The sequence below is a fragment of the Merops nubicus genome, unplaced genomic scaffold, assembly GCF_000691845.1.
Source record: "Merops nubicus isolate BGI_N331 unplaced genomic scaffold, ASM69184v1 scaffold19114, whole genome shotgun sequence".
Lineage (NCBI taxonomy): Eukaryota > Metazoa > Chordata > Aves > Coraciiformes > Meropidae > Merops > Merops nubicus.
The window spans coordinates 1-23,376 of NW_008603788.1; the positions used below are offsets into that span (position 1 = coordinate 1).

Genomic DNA, 23,376 nt, shown 5'->3' on the forward strand with positions numbered 1-23,376 from the left:
CTCCTCCGGCGTCTGCGCCTGGGTGGGACAGTCTTCCGTGTCGTGCAGGTCGAAGCAGCCGCAGATGTCGCAGAAGAGACGAGGTTTCTTCTTGGACAGGCTTTCCTCCTCGCTGCAAAACCAGCACCGGGGGGAGTCGAGCAGGGACCTTCTCCTCCACAGGGGAGACAGGCCCGCTGCCCCGCCCCGCCCGAGAAGCTGCCTCCTAATCATTGAGGCTGAGGGAAACACCACAGTGGTCAACAAAACCCCCAAATAATCCCCCTTCTGATGATCTCCTGACATCCTCACTACCCTGCAGTACCCCCAAAATCCCTTACACTATAGTATTTACTAAGCAAACTGCTCCGTTTGTGTAAATATTTACACAAATACAGACACCATTTAAAAAATAAACAGATGTAAACTAGTTTCTGCTTTCCCTTCAGCCAGAAAAGATCTGAAGTCACAACAGAGCAACCAGGGTTTAGTTCTGTTTCTCTGGACTGGACCTCCCCATCCCAACACAGCTACCAGCTTCTTGAGAGCAAAGACTCTCCCACCTCTCTTGGAAAGGGCCAGACTCAACCAAGGCTGACAACAAATACAGGATGATGCACCAGCGTGTGACCAGAGGATCTCTTTGCACCAGGAGTTACACTGTAGTAAAGGACCTAAAAAGGCAGCTGGACTCCATCCCCCTAAGTTCAAGGGAAGAACTGTTTGTCCCTCCCAAGAGCACAGCTCCGGCCGGTGCCTTGTGCAGCTGGTAAGTGACTGCTGCCAACAGTTCCCAAAGCACAAGCCAAGGTTCCCTGTAGAGGTTTATACCTGTCATAGTTGTTTATCTCCTCTTCGTTGCCATTGAGGGCTGCTTCACACATTCTTTGTATTTTCAAGTTCAATTCTTCGTTTCTCCTTTGCAGATCCACTATCACTGAATTCAGGAAGTCAATCTGCAGTGGTCAGGAGGACAGTCAGCAGGGTGAGGAGTGCACTCCACAGACAGCCAGTGACAAAGGAGTAACCCTCCAACTGCCACACACAGATCTGCAGGAGCCCTTACCACTGGATCACTGCATTACAGAGAGCAGCCAGGGACACTGAGAACGGGGACAGGAACTGCCCAAAGGACCTTGGAGACCCTGGGTGTGATTTCTGGCCAGCCAGCTGGTAATCCTGCCCAGCCAGCATGTTTGGGACATCGGTGGGTCTCAACCCACCACTGAGTTCTTTTTCTAATGTTACATTTTGAATGTAAATCCTGTGGTGTAATTTTGATCAGAACAGCGTCTCTGTTCCTCTGAACTTGGTGGATACTCTCAGAGCTACCCTGGAGGGACAGTGCCTGTCAGCATTTCCCCTGGCTAGAGCCACAGAGATGAGCAGGCTGAAGATCATCAGGTCCTGCTTGGCAAATTAACATAGCAAATAAAATAAAAGGAAGCCAAGGAGTGGAACAAACCTCGTGCTGCTTGGAAGGGTTGTCATCAGCAGGTGAGTTCAAGGAGGCAGAAAAACAGAAAAAGACATGTGTGTGTTAATTACAGTACTTCTGATCTCTGTAGGGACTGGGAAGGACATTGTTTAATCAACGTGACTGACATCAGTGATCTAACAGGGGCTTTAAGGAGCAGAAGGTGCTTCCATTCCCAGGGTGGTTCCCAGGCTCCTGCCACGGGCTGCCTGTCACACAGCTGCCTGCACGGGGCCAGCAGGATTCTCCTGCCCTCTGACACACATTTTCCTGTTCCCAAGCACACACTAACTGAGCGACTTCTGCACCCCACTGCTGCCAGCCCTCACTGAGTACAGTTCTGCAGTTAAGAAGCAAAGAGCAACACTTTCAACTGCAGAAGCTCAGAAATAACTTGGGAGCTGAGGTAGCCCATTCCTCCAAGCACCACAGATTCAGTTGGGCATAGATTCAGGTGTCCCTCCCCAACAGGCTGCACACTTGCCCCCCTTTCTTTCCTGCTTGCCTCCTCCTCACACTCCAATAACCTGAACTACTTCTCCAGTATCGCTCATCACTTGATCCTGGATATTTCCTGCCATTAATATTTCCCTTCAGAAGCAGAAGGGTACAAGATAAATCTGCCCATTGTAGTTCTGATGTACAAAATCTGATGAGGAATTGTCTCTAGAATATTTCCCCCTCCCTGTAGCCACACTGCTGATTTATCACACTGATGTTTCACATCAAATACCTGCTTCTCTTTTGCAATTTCATCTTGAAGTAGGTTAGCAGCAATGTCACCTTTAAAGGAAAAAACAAAACCAAACAAGGTGTAAGTATCCAGTAATCTAAATTATGAAACACACAATGGCTCAGTCAGAGAGAAATAACATAACAGAGTCTCTAGTCTCCAGAACATCTTATTCTCCCTGCCTCCTAACCACTCAGTGTAAGCTTCAGCGAGGGCACTCCAGGGCACCTGTTTTGACTGCTGCATTACAGAAGCACAGTCAGGACTGCACGTCACATATCAAAGTACAATCAGTGCCTGCAGAGGTGGCAGCTGCCTGCAGAGCTCTGGAGGGGAGCACTGCTCTCTCCAGGGATGGGGCTGCAGCCTGTGGAGCTGACGCTCAGTGCAAGGGAAGCAGGAGGGTCTGAACCCTGGGCTTCCTCAGGTGGGTGGTTTTGTTTTGGTGCCTACACGTTAACTTCACAGCTACCCCAAGGAAAACCCACCTCAGCCTGAGGGAGGCTCTGGCACGGAAGCCACCCCACGGAGAGGGTGAAGTTTTCTGGTTCATGCACATGTTTCAAGTGCAATTGCCCCCACCCCGCTGTAAATGGGGTTCCCTGGCAGTGAAACATTTTGCAGCTGGTCAAATTTGTTTCCTTCATTCAAGTTGTATGTGTGTCCTACAACAGGAAATTCACATTTCTCAGGAAGTTCAAATAGTTAAACCTCCTTAAACCTACAAGATTAAAGCTGAAGGCCCGGAGTAGAGAGGCTCACTGTCTCTTTTACCTGAGGAGCTAATTACAGTTAAAGGCTGTTCGTTGTTCTCCTTGAGTTTTTGCTCCAAGTTCTTCACCTTTTCCTCAAGTTTCAATTTATCAGACTCCAGTGACTTAACCACTGACTGCAAGGTTTTGGCAGAAGCGTTTTCTCCACGGAGCACCGTGATCTGTAAGAGTTATTTGAGAAAGCTGAGGCCTTCCAGAAGGAAGTCAGAGCACCAAAGCAACATCCCTAGTAAAAAGGGCTAAACAGCCAACAAAAATATAAGCTAGAAGTCACCCAAGTGGGCACAGATACCTAAAGGTTTGATTCTAAGGCTTAACTACCCTAAATTAATAAAGAAAAAGAATTAGCCAACTCTTCAGTACAAGCAGACAAAGCCACATGCTTCTAGCTGTAACTTCATCTGAAATGAAGAAGCATCCCACTGTTCAGCATTTACCTCATTTCTGAGTTTTTCCAGTTCCTCATCTTTTTGTGTGATCAAGGCACTAGTTACATTGATGGATTTTTGTAAAGATGCTCTCTCGTCATCTATTTCTTTTTTTAACGTTGATTCTCTAAAAGAAAACCAAATACAACCAGAAATCACCTCAGGAATGGACTATTGTAGTTTTCTGAAGAAGTTTAATTTAATTTCCAGTACTAGACTACTGGAAGAAGTGGTTCTTAAAAAGCAAATATCAACTCTGCACTTGGCTAAGGTTTTATATGTGTAGAAATGTTTCAGATGTGACAACTGTGGAAACAAAGCAAAAACTTTACCTAGGGAGTACATGCCAGAATCTGCATATCACTGTATCCATTTGAATTTAAAGAAGCAAGTTAACAGACTGGGGAGATACAGGATAAACAAACATGTTGCACAATGTTCCACAAAACCTGACTCCAGAGTTTTGTTACTTCTTGAAAATTACTGCCAAGCAACAAAACACACATGCAAAGCTCATTGTACAAGTTGTCATGCAAAGCATTGATGATGCTGGAAATATCAGCTGGTCCTCACTAATTTCAGTGACATCAGTATCTCCTGAAACATGTGCTTTGGGAGTTCCTGGGCCTTTCAGCACAAAACCACGTGGGATTTGTGTTACTTCATGGGAGAAGGGTTAAAAAGAAATCCCCCAGAGCAGGCGAGCCCCCTTCTGTGCACCTATATCCATTCCTCCCAAGCCTTTCAGCTGATCTAAGGAGGAACATAACTCATGCCTACACCTCCTCTCCTGACAGCCACCTGAAGGCACCATCACTGTGACAGCCTCACACATGCTAAGGAGTCTTCCTGACAGCTCTCACAGTACACAGAGGAGTAACTGTTCTCTGATGTGAGGATTATTGCTACAGAAGTTCCTTATAAGTGGAAAGGGTTCTGTTTGGTTAAGTAAAATAACAATTATTGTTACTCCAAAATCTATGTTTCCTTATTAGAAGAGAACCTTGGCTCTCAGAGCTCCAGCAGTGCCCAGCAGCCAGATGCCAACTCTCATAGAGGGTTTCCTGTGCAGTTCCTACAGCTGGGTTTAGAGGAGCATGGTCTCCCTGCCACAGCAGTGAGCTGCTCCTCTTCTTCCCTGCTGAGGGTGCTGGAGACAGGCTAGGCTACCTGACTGTGAGCCCACTACACAAAAAAACACAGACTAGCCAGTGCTTCAAAGATACCAAGTGATGTAATGACTTAATTTAAGTAATTAAACTACACTACATGCTGTTAGGACTGAGGGAACTGTTAGGACTGAGGGATCAGGAGCAGCACTCATCCTCGTGTGACGGTGCTCAGTAGGTAGGGGACAGCTGTGAAGTTCAAATGGAAGAAGTTTTCATCTCCACAGTATCTACAGTTAGTGAGAGCCACGATACCCAGACCATGAAACACAATAAACCTCACTGACCAAAGGTAAATAGGAAACTCAAGAATGAGAGCACAATTAATGCAATTCTTTCATTGTTAAGAGTATACTCAGGAATGGAAACAGCAAGTGGAGAATCTGGGGTTTAGAAAAGCTGATGTAGCTACCAAACAAGAACCAAAAGGGTGATTTTGGGTTTGGTATATTTTTACAATGAGAGAATTAATATAAGCAGAAACACAACGATTGCAGACTGCACAAACTTGCCTTCAAATACAAGTCATACTCCTGGTAATAATAAGGGCAATGACATTTAACAGCTCTCCTCACCAACCCCGATTCAGCAGAGCACTAAAAGCATGACACTGATCTCTGTGCTCCTCAGCAGCACACACACACACTCCAGCCTAACCCATGTCTTTAAATGCTTTGCTGAACTGCCTCAAAAGTGCAGGGTGGGAAAGAAATGTGCCACCACTGCACAGGGGGCTGCTGACAGAGCAGAGCTGCCCTCTCCAAGCCGCTGAGCTGCAAACACAGCGTTTACTTAAGGCTGGGAATTGGGAAGTACATCTGGAAACTGCACCTGAGACTTCACCGGGGCTTCCCTTTGCTGTCTGTGCAGCTGTAGGGGAGAGGAAGGAAACCCCAGTGACTCATCTCATGCTCAGGAGCTTGTTGTTTAGCCAGTGTTTCCACTGTCTGGTCAGATCTTCATCTGAGAGATCAAGACTGAACAGGCTTTTTGTACAAATATGGTTAACTTGCCCTTTGCTGGGCTTGGTTTCAACCACCACAAGCACTCAGGTGGTTGAAAAAGGCAAATAGATTGTGAGCATATAAATATATATTTGCAAATTCAATATGGGAGTCTAGAATTCTGTAACACAAAGGGAGAGAAACAAGAGAAGAAAGAAGAATACACAACAAGAAGGGGATAAAGGTCCCTGTACTGTAGTGTTGGGTTTTCTTTTGCAGGGCAGGCTCTGCAGGAATGATGCTTTACAGCTCCAGCTGGAGGCCCCCTAAAATGTTGAAACTGGAAAGCCTACAAGTGTAGTAGGTGCATGTCACTACTTACTTACACATAAGTGTGGGTGACAGTTGACTTCCAGCAGCAGAGAGCCTGCCCCACTGCTGCTCTCAGCTCCAGCAGCATTTGTAGTGATTCATAGCAGAGACAGTAAACGTAAGCAGCATATGTTGAATGTGAAATAACTACATGTAGTGATAACTTGCAAGAAAAATCTTGTGGAAACTATTTATTTTATCAAAAAAAACAAGGGAAACTGATTTGGTGAACTTAAACCTTTTCCTTGCCAATTCAAGTCTGAAACCTCTGCTTGCCAGCAGGGACTAAAGAAAAACAACAGCAAAAGTTATTTTGTCATTTCATACATCATTTTAATGTTTCACTTTCTTGAGGAGGATAAACCATGTTTGGAGCAGCATGTGGAAGCCATGGGAGATAAAGGTTTTTGGTTTAACAGTTAAAAAAAAAAAAATCACCCAGATTCTTCCCTTACTACAAAAAATAAGAAATTCTAAGAATGAAGCAAATACCTTAAAGTGTTACTGGGCAAGCTTTAAAAATGTAAGATAACAAGAACCACATGTTAGAAACATGGAGTAGAAATGCAAAATACTTTAAGGAAGAACTAAATTTGAACTAAATTTGCACTAAGGGGCTTTTAATTTTTTTTTTTTGTCTTGGTAAAAAATATAGATTTCTTTTCATCTATCTATCTATATATATACAGCTGAGTATTTTACAAAACAAAAGCAAGACACCAAGGGACAAAGGCAGCCAAAATATGTACAACAACTTTACTTAAAAAAAAAAAAAAAATTATTTATTGTAACGTGGATAGACTTTCTTGAGTCTTACCATTAAAGACACACAGATATAGCAAAGGAAGCAAGGGCAGGAAAGGGAAGAGAGAGGAATGAGATGAGTCTCGATAAGTAGCACACGCTCAAAGACAGTAAGACAGTTAGCAACCCACAAGGAGCCTGAAGGGCTGAGGTGACAGAGAACCCCCTCAGAGCCCTAATATCAAACCCCTGTCACTCCTAGTCAGGCCATTTCACAGAGGGAGCTGTTAAAACAGAGGAAGAGAATTCCTGTGGGTGGAAGGAAGGTGAGGAAACTACTGCTAGGGGTTTGACCTAACTGAAACCAAAAGATGTCTCTTCTTCAGCATCTCAGATTCTTAAGGCAAAAGGAAGAAATCATCACTCGTCTCATCACCAGCTTCAGTGGAATTTGGGATTTCAGAGAGACTTTTTTTATTTAATTAGCTCTTCATTCAGCTTAATCTTTTTTGGTCAGCAAATAATGCTGGTGTATTTTGACCCCTGGCAGCCTATAGAATCTGCTTCAGGGAGGCTGACTGTTTCTATCACTTGTTTTGTCTCTTCTATTGGAGTTTATTCAACACTGTTGAGGAACATCTTTAAGCCAGTCACAAACTTGGGCATCTCAGTGTAACCAACTGAAGGTAATGTTAAAATTTACTTTAATGATTTATAATTATCTAGATTATTTCAGGCTGCTCACACAGAGTAAAAACAGAGGGAAAATCAGAACCACACTTTTTATAACTTACTAAAGAATTTGTCTTTTAAAATGTATGCTATGAAACAGAACTGCTGGAAAGTACTGAATGAATCTTGAGTCCCTGCTCCCTCTTTCCATTCCTCAAGTAACTTCCAGGAGTTATGCTATTTAAAATCCATGTGTTAAAAGATGTGAAATAACAGGCTATAAACTGCACTCTAAACTGTCAGCAGCACTAATATCTTCCTTTTCCCTCCCTTCCTCCACAGCAAATATGCTGCAGATGATCCTTAGTTGATGTAAACATTAATTATTGTGGATATTCAATGTTTTTTACACCAGCTAAAGATTTCTCTCTGTATCTTCTCCTTCACTTCACCTTGTAAAAAAGAAGTTACACTTTTGGCATTCTGTGCAGCAAAAGGCTGAGTGATGCAGTTTGTGAGGTGGGTTAAAGCTGGAGGTTCAGCTGTTCACTGGCCTCTCTGTACAACTGATCCAACTCTCAAATCTCTGAGGAAGCTTGAACTTGTAGAGCCCCCCCTGTGCCTGCTGCCCTTTGGAGAGTGTGAGATACAACAGAGTGTGACCCACACCTCCCCAGTAACCAATTACTGGGGAATAGAAACAGGATCAGTGTCTAACAGTGAGTAGCTAAGGATGTGCTTAAATACCCAAGTGCCACTCACTGGCCTTTGTTGGGACCATTATAAATTCAGGAAATTTAACAGGGACTGGTTTGTTTCTCCTGGAACATGCTTGGTGTCATGGAGAGCTGTGTCTTTTTCTAAGGGCTTATGTAACTACTTTTGAAAAGCCCCCATTTTCCTGAAGACATTGTGGCACCTCACCAATTAGCTTCTCACACACACATTGCAGAACCAGAGTCAATGTTGTAACTTGGGACTGTTTATTGAGCAGCACAGTTTACAAAAGGATGCCCCAGTCCCTCAGGACAAATCTCCTGGTATTTAAAAACAGTGCTGAATGAACTGCAATAACTACTGCCACACTGAACTCAAGATCCCAATATTCTGAGAACAATCCATTCAATGCTGAATAACTGATGGTTTTCTTTCTTTCTTCTTCTTATTTTTTTTAAATCCTTAGCATCACTATTTTAATTTGTTATTCCTTAAGACTTTGACAGGCCAGATCTGTACACCTACATTTTTATCACACTGAGACAATCCAACATTGCAGAGCAGACTAAACCCAGACACTAAATTGGTTACTGAAGAGAACTACTACAATGCAAGGGGTGCACAAACTAAAGAGGAAATGGTTAACACCACAGTTTACACTTCTCACTTTTACTGAAGACAAAGTGAGAGAAATCTGTAAGCCAATGTGTGTATCAACATCAGCACTTTTGACTATGATACAATACAAAATAAATATTTTTTTTTAGTGGTGTTTTTGTGTTGTTTTCTGAAGTTTTCTGTAGGGCTGTATAGTTAAACACATCAGAAAAAAATCTTACCTCTTTTTCATCTCTAATAACTGGTTATTGAGCACTGATCTCTCCTCTTCCAGCTAAAACACAACAACAAAAAGACTACAGTTAATACACTAAGGATTGTTTCCTTAGTATAATGTATCAGAGCATCATTATCATCATAAAACAAGCACAGGAGAGGCTACAGAGCCTAAAACCCTCAAAGTTATCCATTTTCTACTAGGACAACGCACACACACAAGAACAGTGACCAAGACTATTAGCTAGTGAGGAGCTGTTTCTGCTTTAAATAGTGTTTTCCTGTGCACATCCAAGAGATGTGATGCTTGTATTGCTTTATATGTACCTCTTGGCCCCCAGCACACCAGAGAGAACAGAGTAAGCCTTTGTGTGCCTGGCTATTAACTTCAGCCCAGTATTGGTGAGTTATTGGACTTGCTGTTGTTCTGACCTGGATAATTGTATTACTGATTGTGTTACTATACCATCATTTAAATTATTGATCCCTAAAGCTGTTGTTCTGGTGGCTGTTACTATATCCTGAACCTGCAACTCAGCAGGGCCACCTTAAGCTCTTGCAGCTGCTAAAGCCTTCAACTGACAATATTGCTGCTGCAGGTTCTTGGGGTCCAAACTGACAGGCACACATAGTTTAGGGAACTACCCATTTCTTGACTTGACTGAAATCTCTGTCTAGATTTCACAAGCTTTCAGAGTGCATCCCCAAGGTTAGCAGCACATCCATCAGTAACAGAACCCTGAGAGCCCAAGTCTGGCCCAGAGAGGCATAGAAAGCATTAAGAAAGTTGCAATGAGAAGGGAGCTTGTCTGCCAGTTTCCAAGACTAGGTTAAAAGTACCTCACCCAGATAAATTGTCTCCTCCACATCTTCTGACAACTTAGCTCCTCCTTTCACATACTACAGTGCTGTTAAGATCACCAGGCTTAAGATAATTAGTATCATTTTGCTGGGGCTTAATTGGACAACTTTATCAATATGAAAAATAGCTACTAGAAGGGTGTAGAGAGACTTATATTAAGAAATCTTACAGCAAAACAAAATGTCTCTCTCAAGGGAAGTGACCACTGGTAAGACTGCTGAGCACCACAGTACTAGGGGGGGTATGGCCAAATTCTTCTGCAGGCAAGTCAGACTCAGCAATTTCACCAGCAGCACGAAGCATACCCCTGTTTCTGAGAATGTGTGTCTGCTTCCTACACAGAAGCAGCCTGTATGAACTCCTTACATCTGCACAGCCTGCTGGCAGAAAAAGGAGAAAAAGAACATAAAAATTCTGAGAAATGTTTCACTTGTAAATGCCAATGAGCTGCACACTGTTCAGCTGCCTCTCCAGGGCACCCTCTGGCCCCCATGTTACACGACCCCTCTCCTCCCCCAGACTCCCATTGCAATCTCCTCTGCACCACACTTTTCCAGCTGGTTTTTTTGGACAGCTTTTCCTCCACCAGCACTAGCATTTCTCTACAGCTGCACTGTGCAGCATGAGCCTGGCCCTGCTCCACAATCAAATCACTTCCTTTCACCCTGAGGTAGCTTCACTGCCTGAGGCTTATGCTCCTGACTGCCACTTGGAACTGCAAAAGCCTCAAACTGATGTTAGTCACCCCTTGCTCCCCACAGGCCATGTCCACAGAGTTCCATGATGCTCCCCACCCCAAACACATCCCACATTTTTATTAGTTTCTTTTAAGAACAGGTTGTGGTGCCTGTTTTAACTCGGAAAATCCCTCAGCATTTGTGGAATGCTCCAAGATCCTGAGCATAAACCCTGCATCTCTCCTCCCTTTTAGTTTCCTCTGGTTGGCTGGGGAGAGAGGAGTTATTTTTGTATGGACTAAGATAGAAGTGGATTTAAAAGAGAGAAAAGTAAAAGGAGAACAAGATGTTAGAGGAGTTGTGAAGCTTTTAAGCCCCTGGTGCAGCTTGCACAAGCCATGGATTAAGTCTTGAGCAGCTTCATGGTAGAAGGGGAGAAAGGACACCCCTTCTCTCATCAGCATTTCTCCAGCAATCCTCTCACTCACTCTCTCATTAGCTTCAGGGCAGACTTCTCACATACCTTTAATAAAAGATGGACCAGCTGAGCAAGCAGAGGTTTCCATACTTTTCACAATGAAGGTAAAATGCCTTGGTAGGTCTGAGGCTCCCAAAGTACCACAACAAATAATTTGAAACCAGAAAAGTTCCCAGAGCCCAGTATCTGACTGGGAATCTTTAACTAATTACAAACAGCTAATTATTTATGGATCAATATAGAAAAGCACCCCTCAGCATCTTTAAAACAAGACACTTTAACCTTTAGATGTCAGAATAAATCATTCATGAAAGAGTATTCATTAATTTTTCAAAGTGTGTCACATGCAGCCACAGATTCACTAACCCAATTGACTAACACACTTGCTAGAATTTATAGTTACCATAGCAACTGCTCAAAATACTTAAAACATATGCCTGCTACCTTTCTTCCTGCATTTTAACAGGCACATGCCCAGAAACTCACCCAGACTGAAGCACTGCTACATTCTGTGCTTTCCTCCCTCCTCTCCAATTTTTCAGCACCCACTGCATTAAATGCAGCTCCAGGAGCAACCCTGCTCTGGGTTAAATCTCTTCAGTGCCACCACAGACAATTCTCTCAAATCTAATCAAGCAGTTCTTCCCAGTAACATTGTCCCACTCCCCACAGGCAGCCTGACCTGAGGAAGCCCAAAGGATGCTGCAACTCAGTGCCTAACCACAGGGTATGTTCACCTGAGGGACAGCAGAGCAGAGGTGGTGGTGGGGAGCCCCAGGGCTGTGCTAGCCCAGAACAGGGCTGTCTGAGCCAGAATCCTGCCTGGCTTCCTCTCATTAAGAGAACTCAGCAGAGTTCAGGGTAGAACAAGGGGACTGTAAGTTAGTGTGGGCTAAGACCTAAAGGGAACATGGAAAAAGTTGTACTCCTCAGGGCAAGAGCAGGCTTCTATCAGACTGAAAAGGAGGGTCAGTACTTCACAGCCTCCAGAAGAGACAGGGAATGTTTTTTAGGAGCAAGCCAGCAATGGCACAGTTCTGGGCAGGTGGACCACAGGTTTCACCAAGGAGAGCTGAACAAGACTGAACAGAGAGGAGCTGCACACGTCAGTTAAGTGACACTCAGCAGGAAACCTGCATTTTAAATCACACCATTTTGCCTTTGCTCCTTTTGCCACAGCAGAGCTCCCTGGAACACTGAGCACCCTGCCACTTTGACCACTGGTGACCACTGCCAGCTTACACCTTGGGGCTGAAGGGTCCCCTCCCTTGTGGGCTTTCATTATATCAGCCCTGGCTACATACAACAGGCAGAAAGATTTGACCGGTGTTGCCAAATCCCTTTCAAGTTACAACTCTTTCTGAAAATAACAGGTTGCCTCAAAGATTCTGAAATAATTTAAGAAAACATGTGGGAGTGGGGAGCAGAGCTCCTGCTGGCTGTTGAGGATGACAACGTTCTCTTACCACACCACTACTCAGATGCTGCATGAGTCAGTGGTTGAGCCCACACGTCTGGGACTTTTGTTAATCATCTCCAAAAAGGTTCTTTAGGATGAAGCAGCTCATGCATTACTCCTGTCAGCAGCCAGAAGGGTTTATGAACTGGCCAGATCTGTAGTCACCCACCCTCAGAACCCTGGGGAAAAGTCATCCTCTTGGCTTTAAAAACACTAGGCTTTGTTGCAGGATGGCAGAGCTCTGCTCCACTGCCACTGGGAACAGGCACACAAAAGGCAATAAATAAACCCATGTCTTCTACATCCTTGCTTTTGGACAAGATCTTCCAAAGATGCCTTCACAGCACCACAAAAACTGTGTGGCTGTCACAAAAACTGCTGCACAAGAACTAAACCCACCACATTTAATGGCTGTAAATCTAGTTTATCTTTTGGCAAGTACCAGCATTAGAAGCTGTGTAACTAAGCCCATACTTTGAGATTCCGACAGCACGTTCAAATGTAATAGTAAAAACTTAAAAAAATAAAATTTGAGTCTTTTTCTCCCCGATATACTGCCACCAGAAAAACATCTTACACCAATTCCAGTCCTCCAGTCCCCACTGCCTGCAGCACTGTTGATCTACACCCACAGTATGAAGTTCAAGCAAGCATACACGTGCATAGAGTGGTTTAGAGACAGAGTCCAACCAAGTCGTTTTAAATAGTATCCTGAAGTACATCCTAAATCCTCTATTTTTTTAGTGGGAAGGGACAGCAGGAAAAAACAGCTAGATTTCCTTAGTAAATCTGGGTAAGTGGAGATTCCCACAGCTGTATAACAAAAATTACTCCCAACAGAAACAGCAAGTGTCCGTTAATACATTAGGCTAAAGCATACTTAATTTATGCTTATTCCCAAGCCTTCTAATATCCTTCACGAGTTATGTAACCCTCTCTCAGCTTGCAGTTCTAACCTCCCCGTGCAGGTGGCTTCCAAATTGATTTGAAAGCCTTCTCAGAGCAAGTCCTCTTTCAAGCAGAGCCATGCAGCGCAACGGCGGGCGGGCAGCACGGCGCAGGCACAGCACTCCCACCACGGGTCAGGAACACCCCGGCCACTCTACCTTCTGCTGACTTGTGACTTCCTCCCTGCTCCTGCCCAGCTCCTCGGCAAGTTTCACGTTCTCCTCTTGCAAAGCTGCAAGCTGCTGGGACTTCTGAGCTGCTGCCAGCTTCAGCTCTTCGCTGGGAGGACAGAGAGTGCATCGTTACCATAGGAACGAGAGAGGCAAGAGAAAACTGTGGGAGAGATTCAGCTTCACAGCTTGGAAAAATACATCTAGGTCACGTGTCTAATGGGATCTGTAATAAAGGTGACAATCTATACCTCAGATGCAGAGGGGTAGGTTTAATCCTGAAAAACCACAGCAGCTCAAAGCTCCTTTTTCCTTTAAACGCATCAGGTACTCAGTGAAATGGGAGGTAAGTGCAAGATTGTGAATTCTGGGTGCTTCTGATGGTTAGGAAATGCTTGGGTTTAGAAATAGAGGGTAGGGTTTGACAAGAGTGTTGGCAAGGTTTATAGCCTAGACCTTCTCAGAAGTGAACTTTGTAGCTAGTGGTAATACATGACAATTGTTTAAAAGAGGGGGGAAAAAAAAAATGAAAAAAGAGAAAAACAAAAAGGGACAATTGTTTAAAAGAGGGGGAAAAAAAATGAAAAAAGAGAAAAACAAAAAGGGGAAAAAAACACCAAGTTTACAGTTCCACTATTTAAATACTCCCTACAAGATCTGACACCCAAACATAGGAGGATGTGCAAGATCACAGCAGGCAGAAGAGGAGCTTATCTAATCTATTCCATTATTTTAACAGACACAAACAGAAAACGAGACAAAACAAAAGCTGAATTAAAATAAAATGGATTTGCAGGTTTCATTAGCTTATGTTGATGCCAATGTGTGATCTCCTTGCAAGTAAGTTTATTTTCAACAAATTTTTGAAAAAATACTGCTTATAACACAAGTGACTAACACAAGTTTTTATAAGATTTGGCAGTATCTTTCAAAAATAAAAAAGATAGGTTTCATTTCACTAAAAAGTGATTTTTATGACTGTGTTTTGTTTTCATAAAAAGGAGTCTCAGCATTCCTATGTGCCAGGATTACACAGAGTTAAACCCTGACTGGAATATTAAAAATAGTTTATGACTGTGGGAGGTAGAAGAACCCATAAGTCAGAAACTTACTCAAGCACTTCAAAACACAAGGACTCTATGGTCTATTATTGGGCACATTTAAACAAAAGGAAAAGTGGTTCACTTTTCAAATTCAGCACATAATAGAACTAAGATTTTCCAACCATTTCTTCTTCTTGGTCTCACCTTGACTTATTTCCAATCTGATCCACCTAGGCTGGACTAACAGGTAGCTCTCATCACTCAACATCAATTCAAATTATTTTGATATGTAGCTACTTGCTACCCCTATTTTTAACCAGGGTTGTTTGCTGACTGCAGTACTAACCAGCTCTCCTCTTTTTGCTCTCAGCATTAAAGTGTAGATTTGGGACATGGTAAAAAAAGCACATAAAATATTTGGGTCAGCTTGTGCAAGATGCTCCCCTGTCTTTAGTGCCAAGGAGGGTTAAACTGAGAGCTGCAAGTGCACTTGACAGTACCAAATAAATGCACAGCATCTAGAGATGATTTGGCTTTTCTTCACCCTAGTTTTACAGGGAGGCTCTTTCAGGAAGGACACCAATGTCACTGTAACACCTCCCACCTCCAAAAGGCCCTGGCTGCTCTGGAGGCAGCAGCACGTCCCCCCACATGGGCAACGTGTCCCCTCTGCTCTCCTTCCCAAAGGCCAGGGCACCTCTCAAAGGGGTCTCCACTCACAGAACTGCTCCTCAACAAATGCCTGTTATCAAGCTAATTCCTTACTCTAATTAAACCAAGGCAACATGCAAAATCATTCTGACAACAAAGAACAATTAAAAAGCAACCTCCCACTCATCCACAATGCCCCTGACTGATGATTAGAGACCACATTCAGCAATACTCTAAGAATAATCTTAAGAATAAAAGAAATTAAAAATCATTTTAAAACCCCACAAAGGGATCAGGGTCAGCAACCACCTTTCAGTGCAGAAGGTTCTCAAAGAAGTAGCTTCTATAAATAACTTCTGCTTGACAAATGACAGGCTAATATATTTTGTCTTTCCACAACAGCACAGCCTGCTAGCCCCTTGCTGTTCTACCACCAGAGCAACTGGTCCAGAAATAATTATTTTGCTTTGGCATTCCCCCACGAGCACTGAGGCAGGTAGGAATTGCTCAGGCAATGAAATCCTGCCTTTTTCAAAGGAGGCTGCTGTCTACACAAGCATGTAGGTTTATAAAAGCAAGCAGCAAAACCTGTCAGTCATACAGGATCTTAGAATTAATTCTGTCTGCTGATTTCCTTTGTGCCCTGTCTTCACCTCAGAGCAGTGGTTAAGAACTGTCACAAAATGGATGATGGGACTAACAATAATAATAATAATAATATTAATTAGTCAAAGCTGCTTTTAGCTCTCAATCCAGATTCCAGCTCTTGCTCCATGAGTCAAGAAATTTTTCTCAGAGTGCAGATGGGAACAGAGATTTGTGATTAAATGCATTATGGCTCTGACAGCTGGGGGATGTGTGACTACTGCAGGGTAGCAATGACCACGATTTTTATTCACAGTGGCACACCAAAAGCTTTGATATAATGACATTTCACAGGAGAAATTACTTTCTAGCAGATGCTTTGCAGTTGCTTTTTTGTGTGCAATGTCACACAATTCATTATTTTGTCATACCTAAGAGGTATTTTGTCAAATGAAGCATCTGAAATGATAAGCAGTTAACTCTAGCTTTACATACTGTATACATAAATTTGTAACACATTTGTATTGCACCAGTTAGAAAATAAGTGCATAGTGGGGCAATGGGAATAAGCTGGATAAAGCCAACAATGGAAAATAAAAGCAGAACTAGGTTTTCTATAAACAAGCCACTTAAAACTACTTATCCCTCCAAGTGTAACTGCAGTTAAATCCAAACAGAAATTCTTTATAATAAAGATTTTAAAATAATCTAGTGCCCTCAGGTGGCAGAACTCTATACTTCCTCCAACAAACTATTTCAAACAATGCTTGGAGTGAAGGATTTGCTTCAATACCCTTCAGCAATTCACAAGTAACATTCCAGTTTCAAGTTCTATACATGTCAAACCAATATTTAATTTTGACCTGTTATCTGCTTTATAAGTGAGGAAAACAAAGAGGTACTGAAAAATAATTTAAAAAAAAAGGTAAATGTAACTCCAAAGGCATATTTTAACAGATTTAACATTGAAATACTTACAATTCTTTTCTAAGTTCTTCCACTTTCTTGTTCTCCAGAGTTAGAAGCTCTTTTGATTTATTAAGTTCCTCTTCATTTTTCAGGTTGTTTTGTTTAAGCATGTCCAACTTAAAGAGGAAAAAAACCCTCATTACACTAATGAAACTACACAGTTCTTAGGTGTAGCAGTCAGAAAAGATACTCAGCAAAATGGGGGCCCAAGCTAAATTGTTCCACTTTTTCATCTTTAGTCCTTAGATTAATTCTGTTTGCACTGAGAAACATTTGTCTGAGAAAAGTGTTATGAGACTTCCTGCATTCAAGTCCAGTAGCACAAAGGATTCAAAGTCCACTGAAGAGCAGCTTACAGTAATCTGATGTACATACCCTGACAGAAAAGGCACAGCTCCAAAGCATCTCCATTTTAAATGCTGTATGACTCAAAGCACTTAAAAAAAACCTGATTAACTTTAAAGAACAATGTAAAAAATAAAATTACCTCTTCCCTCGATCTTTATTCCTCTAGGAGAACTGGTAAAAAGTTCTGTTTAATCACACCTCAGTTTCTGAGCTGTTGTGCTCCCATGCACCAGACATGAATTCCTTCCACAGATCTCATTGCATGGGACAAACTGTTGTATATCTGTTTTCTGAGCTTGCCTCTACCACGTAAACACCACAAGCTTGCCAATCTTATTTGTTCACATTCAGCAACACATTATATTACATAACAGATAATCTTCAGCCATTCTCATGGCATTACAGGACCCTGTGGATTATTAATTCTTTTTTTTTTTAATCCAGAAAGTGAACCCCTGTCATTATTAACGTCACCGCTTTTAATTCTCCAGTCTTCAGATCTTTTTGGAAATCATTACTGCTCCAGCACAAGCTGTGGTGTTTAAGTTAGCCCAGCTGCTCACTACACAGTATTACCAGGGCTGCAGAAGATGAAAGTCATCAAAAAGAGGCCACAGGGTACTCAAGATCTGCAGAAAAGGTGCCAGTTCTGTGTTAGAATAGGTACTCTGGGGCAAAAGAGTATGAAAGAGATCAGTGAGGATATTTTTCCCTTCTTCAAACCATGAGGTATCACAAAGTGGTGGGAGGACAGACTGAAAATGGGTCTCTAGATGAAGTGCTGTAGATGTTGGACTGTGAAGTTCTTGGAGACCATTGTGCTGATGTATTTGTGTAGTGCACAGCTCAGCAGAATTTGTACCTTGTCAGACCACGATTCTGATTGACAGAAAAGTGGGAATAAGAAGAAATGATAACATTACACGTGTCAAGATCACAAAGAGGATGTCAGAGCCAAGGAATGCATTATAGGTGAGAACTGGAGCAGTAATTTTTGTGGATTAGGAACTACTGAGAGCTCTGCAGCATGTCAGAGTGTGAAGTTGCACCCCATGCTTACAACCAGGGAACTGAAACACAGAGTGGTCACATCTAAGCAACTTATTCAAAGCTGTGAAGCCTTAAGTCAAACCTGTATCTCCTGACACTAAAAACTGCAGGACTCCTATTACACAAGATTTTTTTTTTTTGGTTGCTGCACCAAGATTTAAGGGCCACAATCTTATATGCTCTAAAGGTATTTGAAGCCACATGCAAAATATAAAAAAATATAGGTTATACAGCTGATTTTCCATCAATATGCACTCAAAGTTTTTACAAGGCAGCCAAGACTGAGTATTGTGGTGGGAAAATGACAGAATCCACTCCTGCCTCATCTAATTCTCTGTAATTCAATAGCTGTTCCTTACAAACCAGGCAAAATTTTTCACATAAAAGCATTTAAATGTGATTACTTCATTCTGTAGCTTCTCGTTTGTCTGTCTAGAGTTCTCCAAAGAGGCCAAAGTTTCAATCTTTTCTTTGTGTATGGCATCCTTCTCTTTGGTCACCCTCTCCACAGCCTGGAGAACATCTTCTGCCATTTTGGCAGCCTATAAATAAAGGGGAGTGGGGGAAAAAAAATAAAGCATTACCAAAGGGACCTCCTGAATGCATAATATGAACCACAGTACTTTATGCACAGCTCCACAGTTTGACAGCTGCTTTCCAATTAAATAAGGGCTTCAACTGGGAATTTATTTGATTTTGAAGCTGCATAAAGTATAAGAATAAATGGGCATGAGAAGATTCAACTCCATGCAGAAATAGATCATAAGCCCATGCTTGAGCCACCACTGAGGAAGCCCATTTCCTTTTTTAATTCCTGAATTTCTAATTGCCACTGCTGTGATTGCTCTTAAACTTCTAACCACTTTAGACAGTAGTAGTTCAATAGATATTCACTGCCAACAGACTCCTTTTTTCAGGAAAAGTAGAATTCTAAAAGGCTGTTTAAAAGTTTGAAAAAAGAATTAAAAATTAAATAGGAGATAAAGCCAATTATCACATTATTTCTGTGTCGTTCATTATACCCTCATAATAGGAAATACTTCAGAAGAATATTAAAATACCCAGGTAGGCACAATACATTCCTGTAGGATATCCTGATTCCAATTTGTATTCAAAGCAATTTTACAGGCTTCAAGCCACACAAACTGAAATTCAAAATACTTCACAGAATTTGTTGGTGGTGAATACAAAACACTTCTGTGAATAAAAAGAACACCAGAATTGTCTTTAACAGACTGAAAGTCCTTCAGCACAAATTTAAATGGTTCTCTTACATTGTTTTTTATCTGACTATATTTACAGGAAAAGTACATTGGTTTGTATTTTTTTGAGTAATTCAAATTTGTAGTTTATTGTAATTCAACATAAAATTGCATGAAGATCTCTCTAAAACCTTATCTATTCCTACTCTTGCTTTTAAGCTGTAGAGTACTTAAACAGAAGGAGCTGCTCAATTTCTCCTACCGGATTCAGGAAACAAAACTTCCTTTTATTCACAGTTTACGTTGGTTTTTTTTTGCAACATTCAGCGACAACATAGGCTTTGAAATTTAGAATTTAAAAAAACCCAAACAAAAGTCTTCCAGACTCACAGTTACAACTTGAAAAAAAACCAAACTGTAGTGATGTATGGAGAGAGCCCATAATTCCAGCCAGTTTATACCAAGATGAAGTGCTGATTGTGCAATGAAGTGCAGAGAGGAAACCATGGGTTAGTGCTCAGTGTTAGTATAACCATACTTGATGGTTTAACTATGTGTTTCAATACCTCAATTTTCTGCGCTACCGTTTGGGCCTGGAGAGTCTCAATTTCTTTTAGTTTCAAAGCCAGATTGTTCATCTCCTCCTGCAGCATCTGACTTTTGCCCTGAGAGACCAGCAATTTGCCTGAGAGGTCACTATTAGTTTGTTCTAAAAGTGCTATTTCCTCGTGCAGTTTATAATAACCCTTGGAGAATTTCTCCTTCTCTTTTAGTGTTTCTTCCTTAATGATGACCAGACTCTTCTGTTCAGCAAGCAGGCTGTCATTTTCCTGAAGTAACTTTATTCTCTCCTTCTCCATCACCTCTAGCTTGTCACAGACACATCTGTGCAAGTCCTGGAGCTCTGCTTTTGATTTAGACAAGGAAGCAAAGTCACTCTTCAGTCGTTCCATACTGGAGAGCAGCTGCTCTGTCTCTGCACAGAGGGATTCTTTTTCTTTTATTGTTTCCACCAGTTTATTTTCAGATTTCTCTTTCTCTTGAATTAAAAGTTCTTTCTCAGTCAGGAATTCTTTATTTTTCTCTCTCAGCTCTTCAACCTCCTTCTCTAAGGAGGTGATGCTGCTTTGAAGTTCCATACGTTCCAAGAAAAATGATTCCTTGTCCAGTTGTCTAGCTTCCTTTTCTGTGGTTAACTTTTCTTTCATAACCGCGACCTCTTCATTTAATTTCTGACACTTATCTTGCAATTCAGTCTTCTCTCTGGTCAGCATTTCCCTATCAGAAGAACAGGTCTTCAGTGAAGATGACAGGACCTGCTCGGCATGAGATGCAGCAGCCAGTTCATTTTCTAATGTTCTTTTGGCATCCTGGGCCTCTTTCAGAAGATCTGAAAGGTCACGTTTACAGGCTATTAGGTCTTGATTTTCTAGTGTCTTCTTACTTAGTTCTTCCTTAAGGGATTCAATGGAATCTTGCAGCATGGTATTCTCTTGGGCCAGAGCTCTTTTGGCTGAGATGTCCAGTTCATGTTCTCTTTTCATATCAGAAATTGTATTTGCAGATAACTTGTTTTCATCAAGAAGCTCCAAGTATTTGTTCTCCAATTCCTTCTTCTCTTGGAGAAGAGCTTCATTGTGCTTTTCAAATTGCAATGATCTATGAAAAACAGATTCCTTTTCTAAGTTTAGTTCGTTTATTTTCTCAGTAAAGACTCTCTCAGCAAGTACAGCATCTGCTGTGGCTTTAGCAAGCTTTTCAGTAATTGCCTTATTTTCATTTAAAAGTTCCTCCCTTTCAGCCAAAAGCCTTCGTTCTGATGAAGAAAGCGCCTCTTTCTCTTGAAGTAACTGAATACATTCGGAATTGGATCTGTCTCTTGAGGCTCTAATTTCCTCAAGATGATGAGACAGACTAGCAAGGGAATCCTTCAGCTCCATATTGTCTTTCATTGCCTTCTTCAGTTCCTTCTGTTCAGCCTCGAGCTCTGTTTCCATCCCTTCCATTCTCACTTTTAATGCTTGGTTTTCGCTAACCGTGTTGTCCAAGCTCACACGCAGCTCCCCCATGCTTATAAGGAGCATCTCCTTCTCGGACTGCAGACTCTGACTTGTCTGCAACAGACCACTCATTTCTTTTTTTAAGGCTGTATGTGTATTTTCAAGATCTGAGTGTTTACTTAGGGCTGAATCCCTCTCTGCAGTCAGAGCTGACACTTCTCTGGTCAGGGCTGCAGAAGAATTTTCCAGCTTCTGAATAACATCAACTTTATCTTTAATAAGTGCATCTTTCTCTTCCAAAAGTTTCTTCTGGTAGTTCTCCAGTTCTTCCCATTCCTTGATACGTTTCTGACATACCACATCCATGGCATCTTTGTCAGCTTGAAGTTCTTTCAGCTGTTGGAGCAAGGCTGACTCTGAAGAGCGGAGAACGTCATTTTCTTGAGTTACCTTCAGAAAGTCTGCCTGTGCTGCCTCCATTTCAGACAGTAATTTGCTTTTCTCAGAAATTAGTGCTACTTTTTCAGTGCTTTCCTGCTGGCTTTTGGCCTCAGCTTCTTCCTTCTGCTTTAGGATTCTTTTATTTTCCAAATTAAGTTCTTCATTTATTGTCTGAAGTTCTTCTCGCTCTTGTTGCATTAATGAAATCTTTGATTCCAATTCTAGAAGTTTTGATAACAAGGAACCTCTCTCTAATTTTAAAGTATTCTCCTCCTGTGCCAAAGTCTCTTTTTCTGATATCAAACCCCTCATCTTGTCTGACATTAGTTCAATTTCTTTTCTGGCTGATGCTAACACAGAGCTTAAGGACTAAAGAAATAAAGTCAGGGAAAAGGAAAAACAAAAATGAAGTCAAGCAGACAAATGAGAAATGTGATTTAAGGGCAAATAGAGCTACTGTAGTTTAAGTTTTAAAAAAGTGTATACACCGACACACAGTCCCTGTGCAAACTCTAGTGCTGACAGCCACACCTGATATTTCATTACAAAACACCAGCCTCAAGAAAACTTTTCAGTGGTTAAATAATTACAGTACAATAATCATGGTTTGAAGGTTCCTCTGTACAAATTTTCATCTTGTTTTTAAAACTACTCTGAACAAATTTACTGAGTGTAAATTAGTCAGAAAAAAGAGCCACAGAATGATTTCATGAGAATCTAAGTGACTTAAAATGCAGGGAGGTATTTTAGATACTCACTTCCAATTCTCAAATTTACCTTCTGTGGATAATTCTCCACATATATTCTCCAAAATATACTGTCATAACTCAGTTAATTCAAAAGACAACTTCAGTGGTGTGTTTAAAGTTAACTTGTGTGCCAATTTATACACTAAATATTTTGCTAAAGCATAAAACAAAGATTGTAGCAAATAACTAAGGAGGGATGAAAGCAAGCAATAATGTCAAAGAAACAGGATGGGGAAAAAACCCCAACAAAACACTAAAATCCAGCCACATACTAAACAGCTGCACAGAATATGGGATCATACTACAGAACAAAATTTTATGTGTGTAACACTCAAATGAAATGGTTCACAACATACTGTAAAATTCATGCACTTAAACAGAGACTAACATTTGGCTCTGACTGTGCTGAGCCAGGTACCTATGAACATAAAACATTAACATCAAAGAACAGAATTTCATGGCTTCTTGTGTAATCCAGAGAAGACAACCAGTTAATTGTGTATACTTCTCTTTCCTAACCAACGTTAATCTACCCTGGAAAAGTTCAGAAAAGAAACACTGCAAAAAAATCTTACTATGCAATGGTGAAGCCAGGCAAAAACCAGTGACTCACTGAAACAGAAAGATTTGAACTTCAAATGACTCGCAGAGTAACGAAGGATACATACTCTGGCCTCCTCTGCTTGCTTTTTCAGCTCCTCAGCCTGTGTTTCTAACTCCTCGTTTTTCTTTTGTGCAGTTTTCAGTGCCTCTTCTGCATCCAGCAAGTTCTGCTTAAACCCTTTGATATCTGCATCATGTTTAGTGATCATCTCAGAAGTTTCTTTTTCATACTTTGCCTGAAGATCCTTATACTGATTTTGGCTAGCCTCGATTTGCTTTTTCTGATAGAAGATAAAACA

The 23,376-nt window shown here is 41.6% G+C and overlaps 2 protein-coding genes across 2 annotated transcripts in view; both read right to left on the minus strand.

Annotated features, from left to right (window-relative positions):
* Positions 1–3: 3 nt before the first annotated feature.
* The window catches only part of CLIP1 (CAP-GLY domain containing linker protein 1), a gene marked incomplete at its 3' end in the record, with an annotated part of 38,587 nt that continues 15,214 nt past the window's right edge, over positions 4–23,376 (minus strand). The window contains exons 10-20 of the mRNA XM_008938801.1: positions 23,143–23,358; positions 18,487–18,624; positions 16,694–16,800; positions 13,425–13,545; positions 8,848–8,900; positions 3,400–3,517; positions 2,964–3,123; positions 2,190–2,239; positions 1,445–1,450; positions 811–935; positions 4–112 (exon numbers count right to left, since the gene is read on the minus strand). Coding sequence (XP_008937049.1) covers positions 4–112; positions 811–935; positions 1,445–1,450; positions 2,190–2,239; positions 2,964–3,123; positions 3,400–3,517; positions 8,848–8,900; positions 13,425–13,545; positions 16,694–16,800; positions 18,487–18,624; positions 23,143–23,358 — 1,203 coding nt within the window. The remainder of the gene's footprint in view (positions 113–810; positions 936–1,444; positions 1,451–2,189; positions 2,240–2,963; positions 3,124–3,399; positions 3,518–8,847; positions 8,901–13,424; positions 13,546–16,693; positions 16,801–18,486; positions 18,625–23,142; positions 23,359–23,376) is intronic.
* On the minus strand, positions 20,307–21,764 carry LOC103771500 (trichohyalin-like; the record flags this gene model as incomplete). The annotated part of the gene is made up of 1 exon (XM_008938800.1): positions 20,307–21,764. A coding segment is annotated over exon 1 (1,458 nt), but the record flags the coding sequence as incomplete, so codon positions are not given.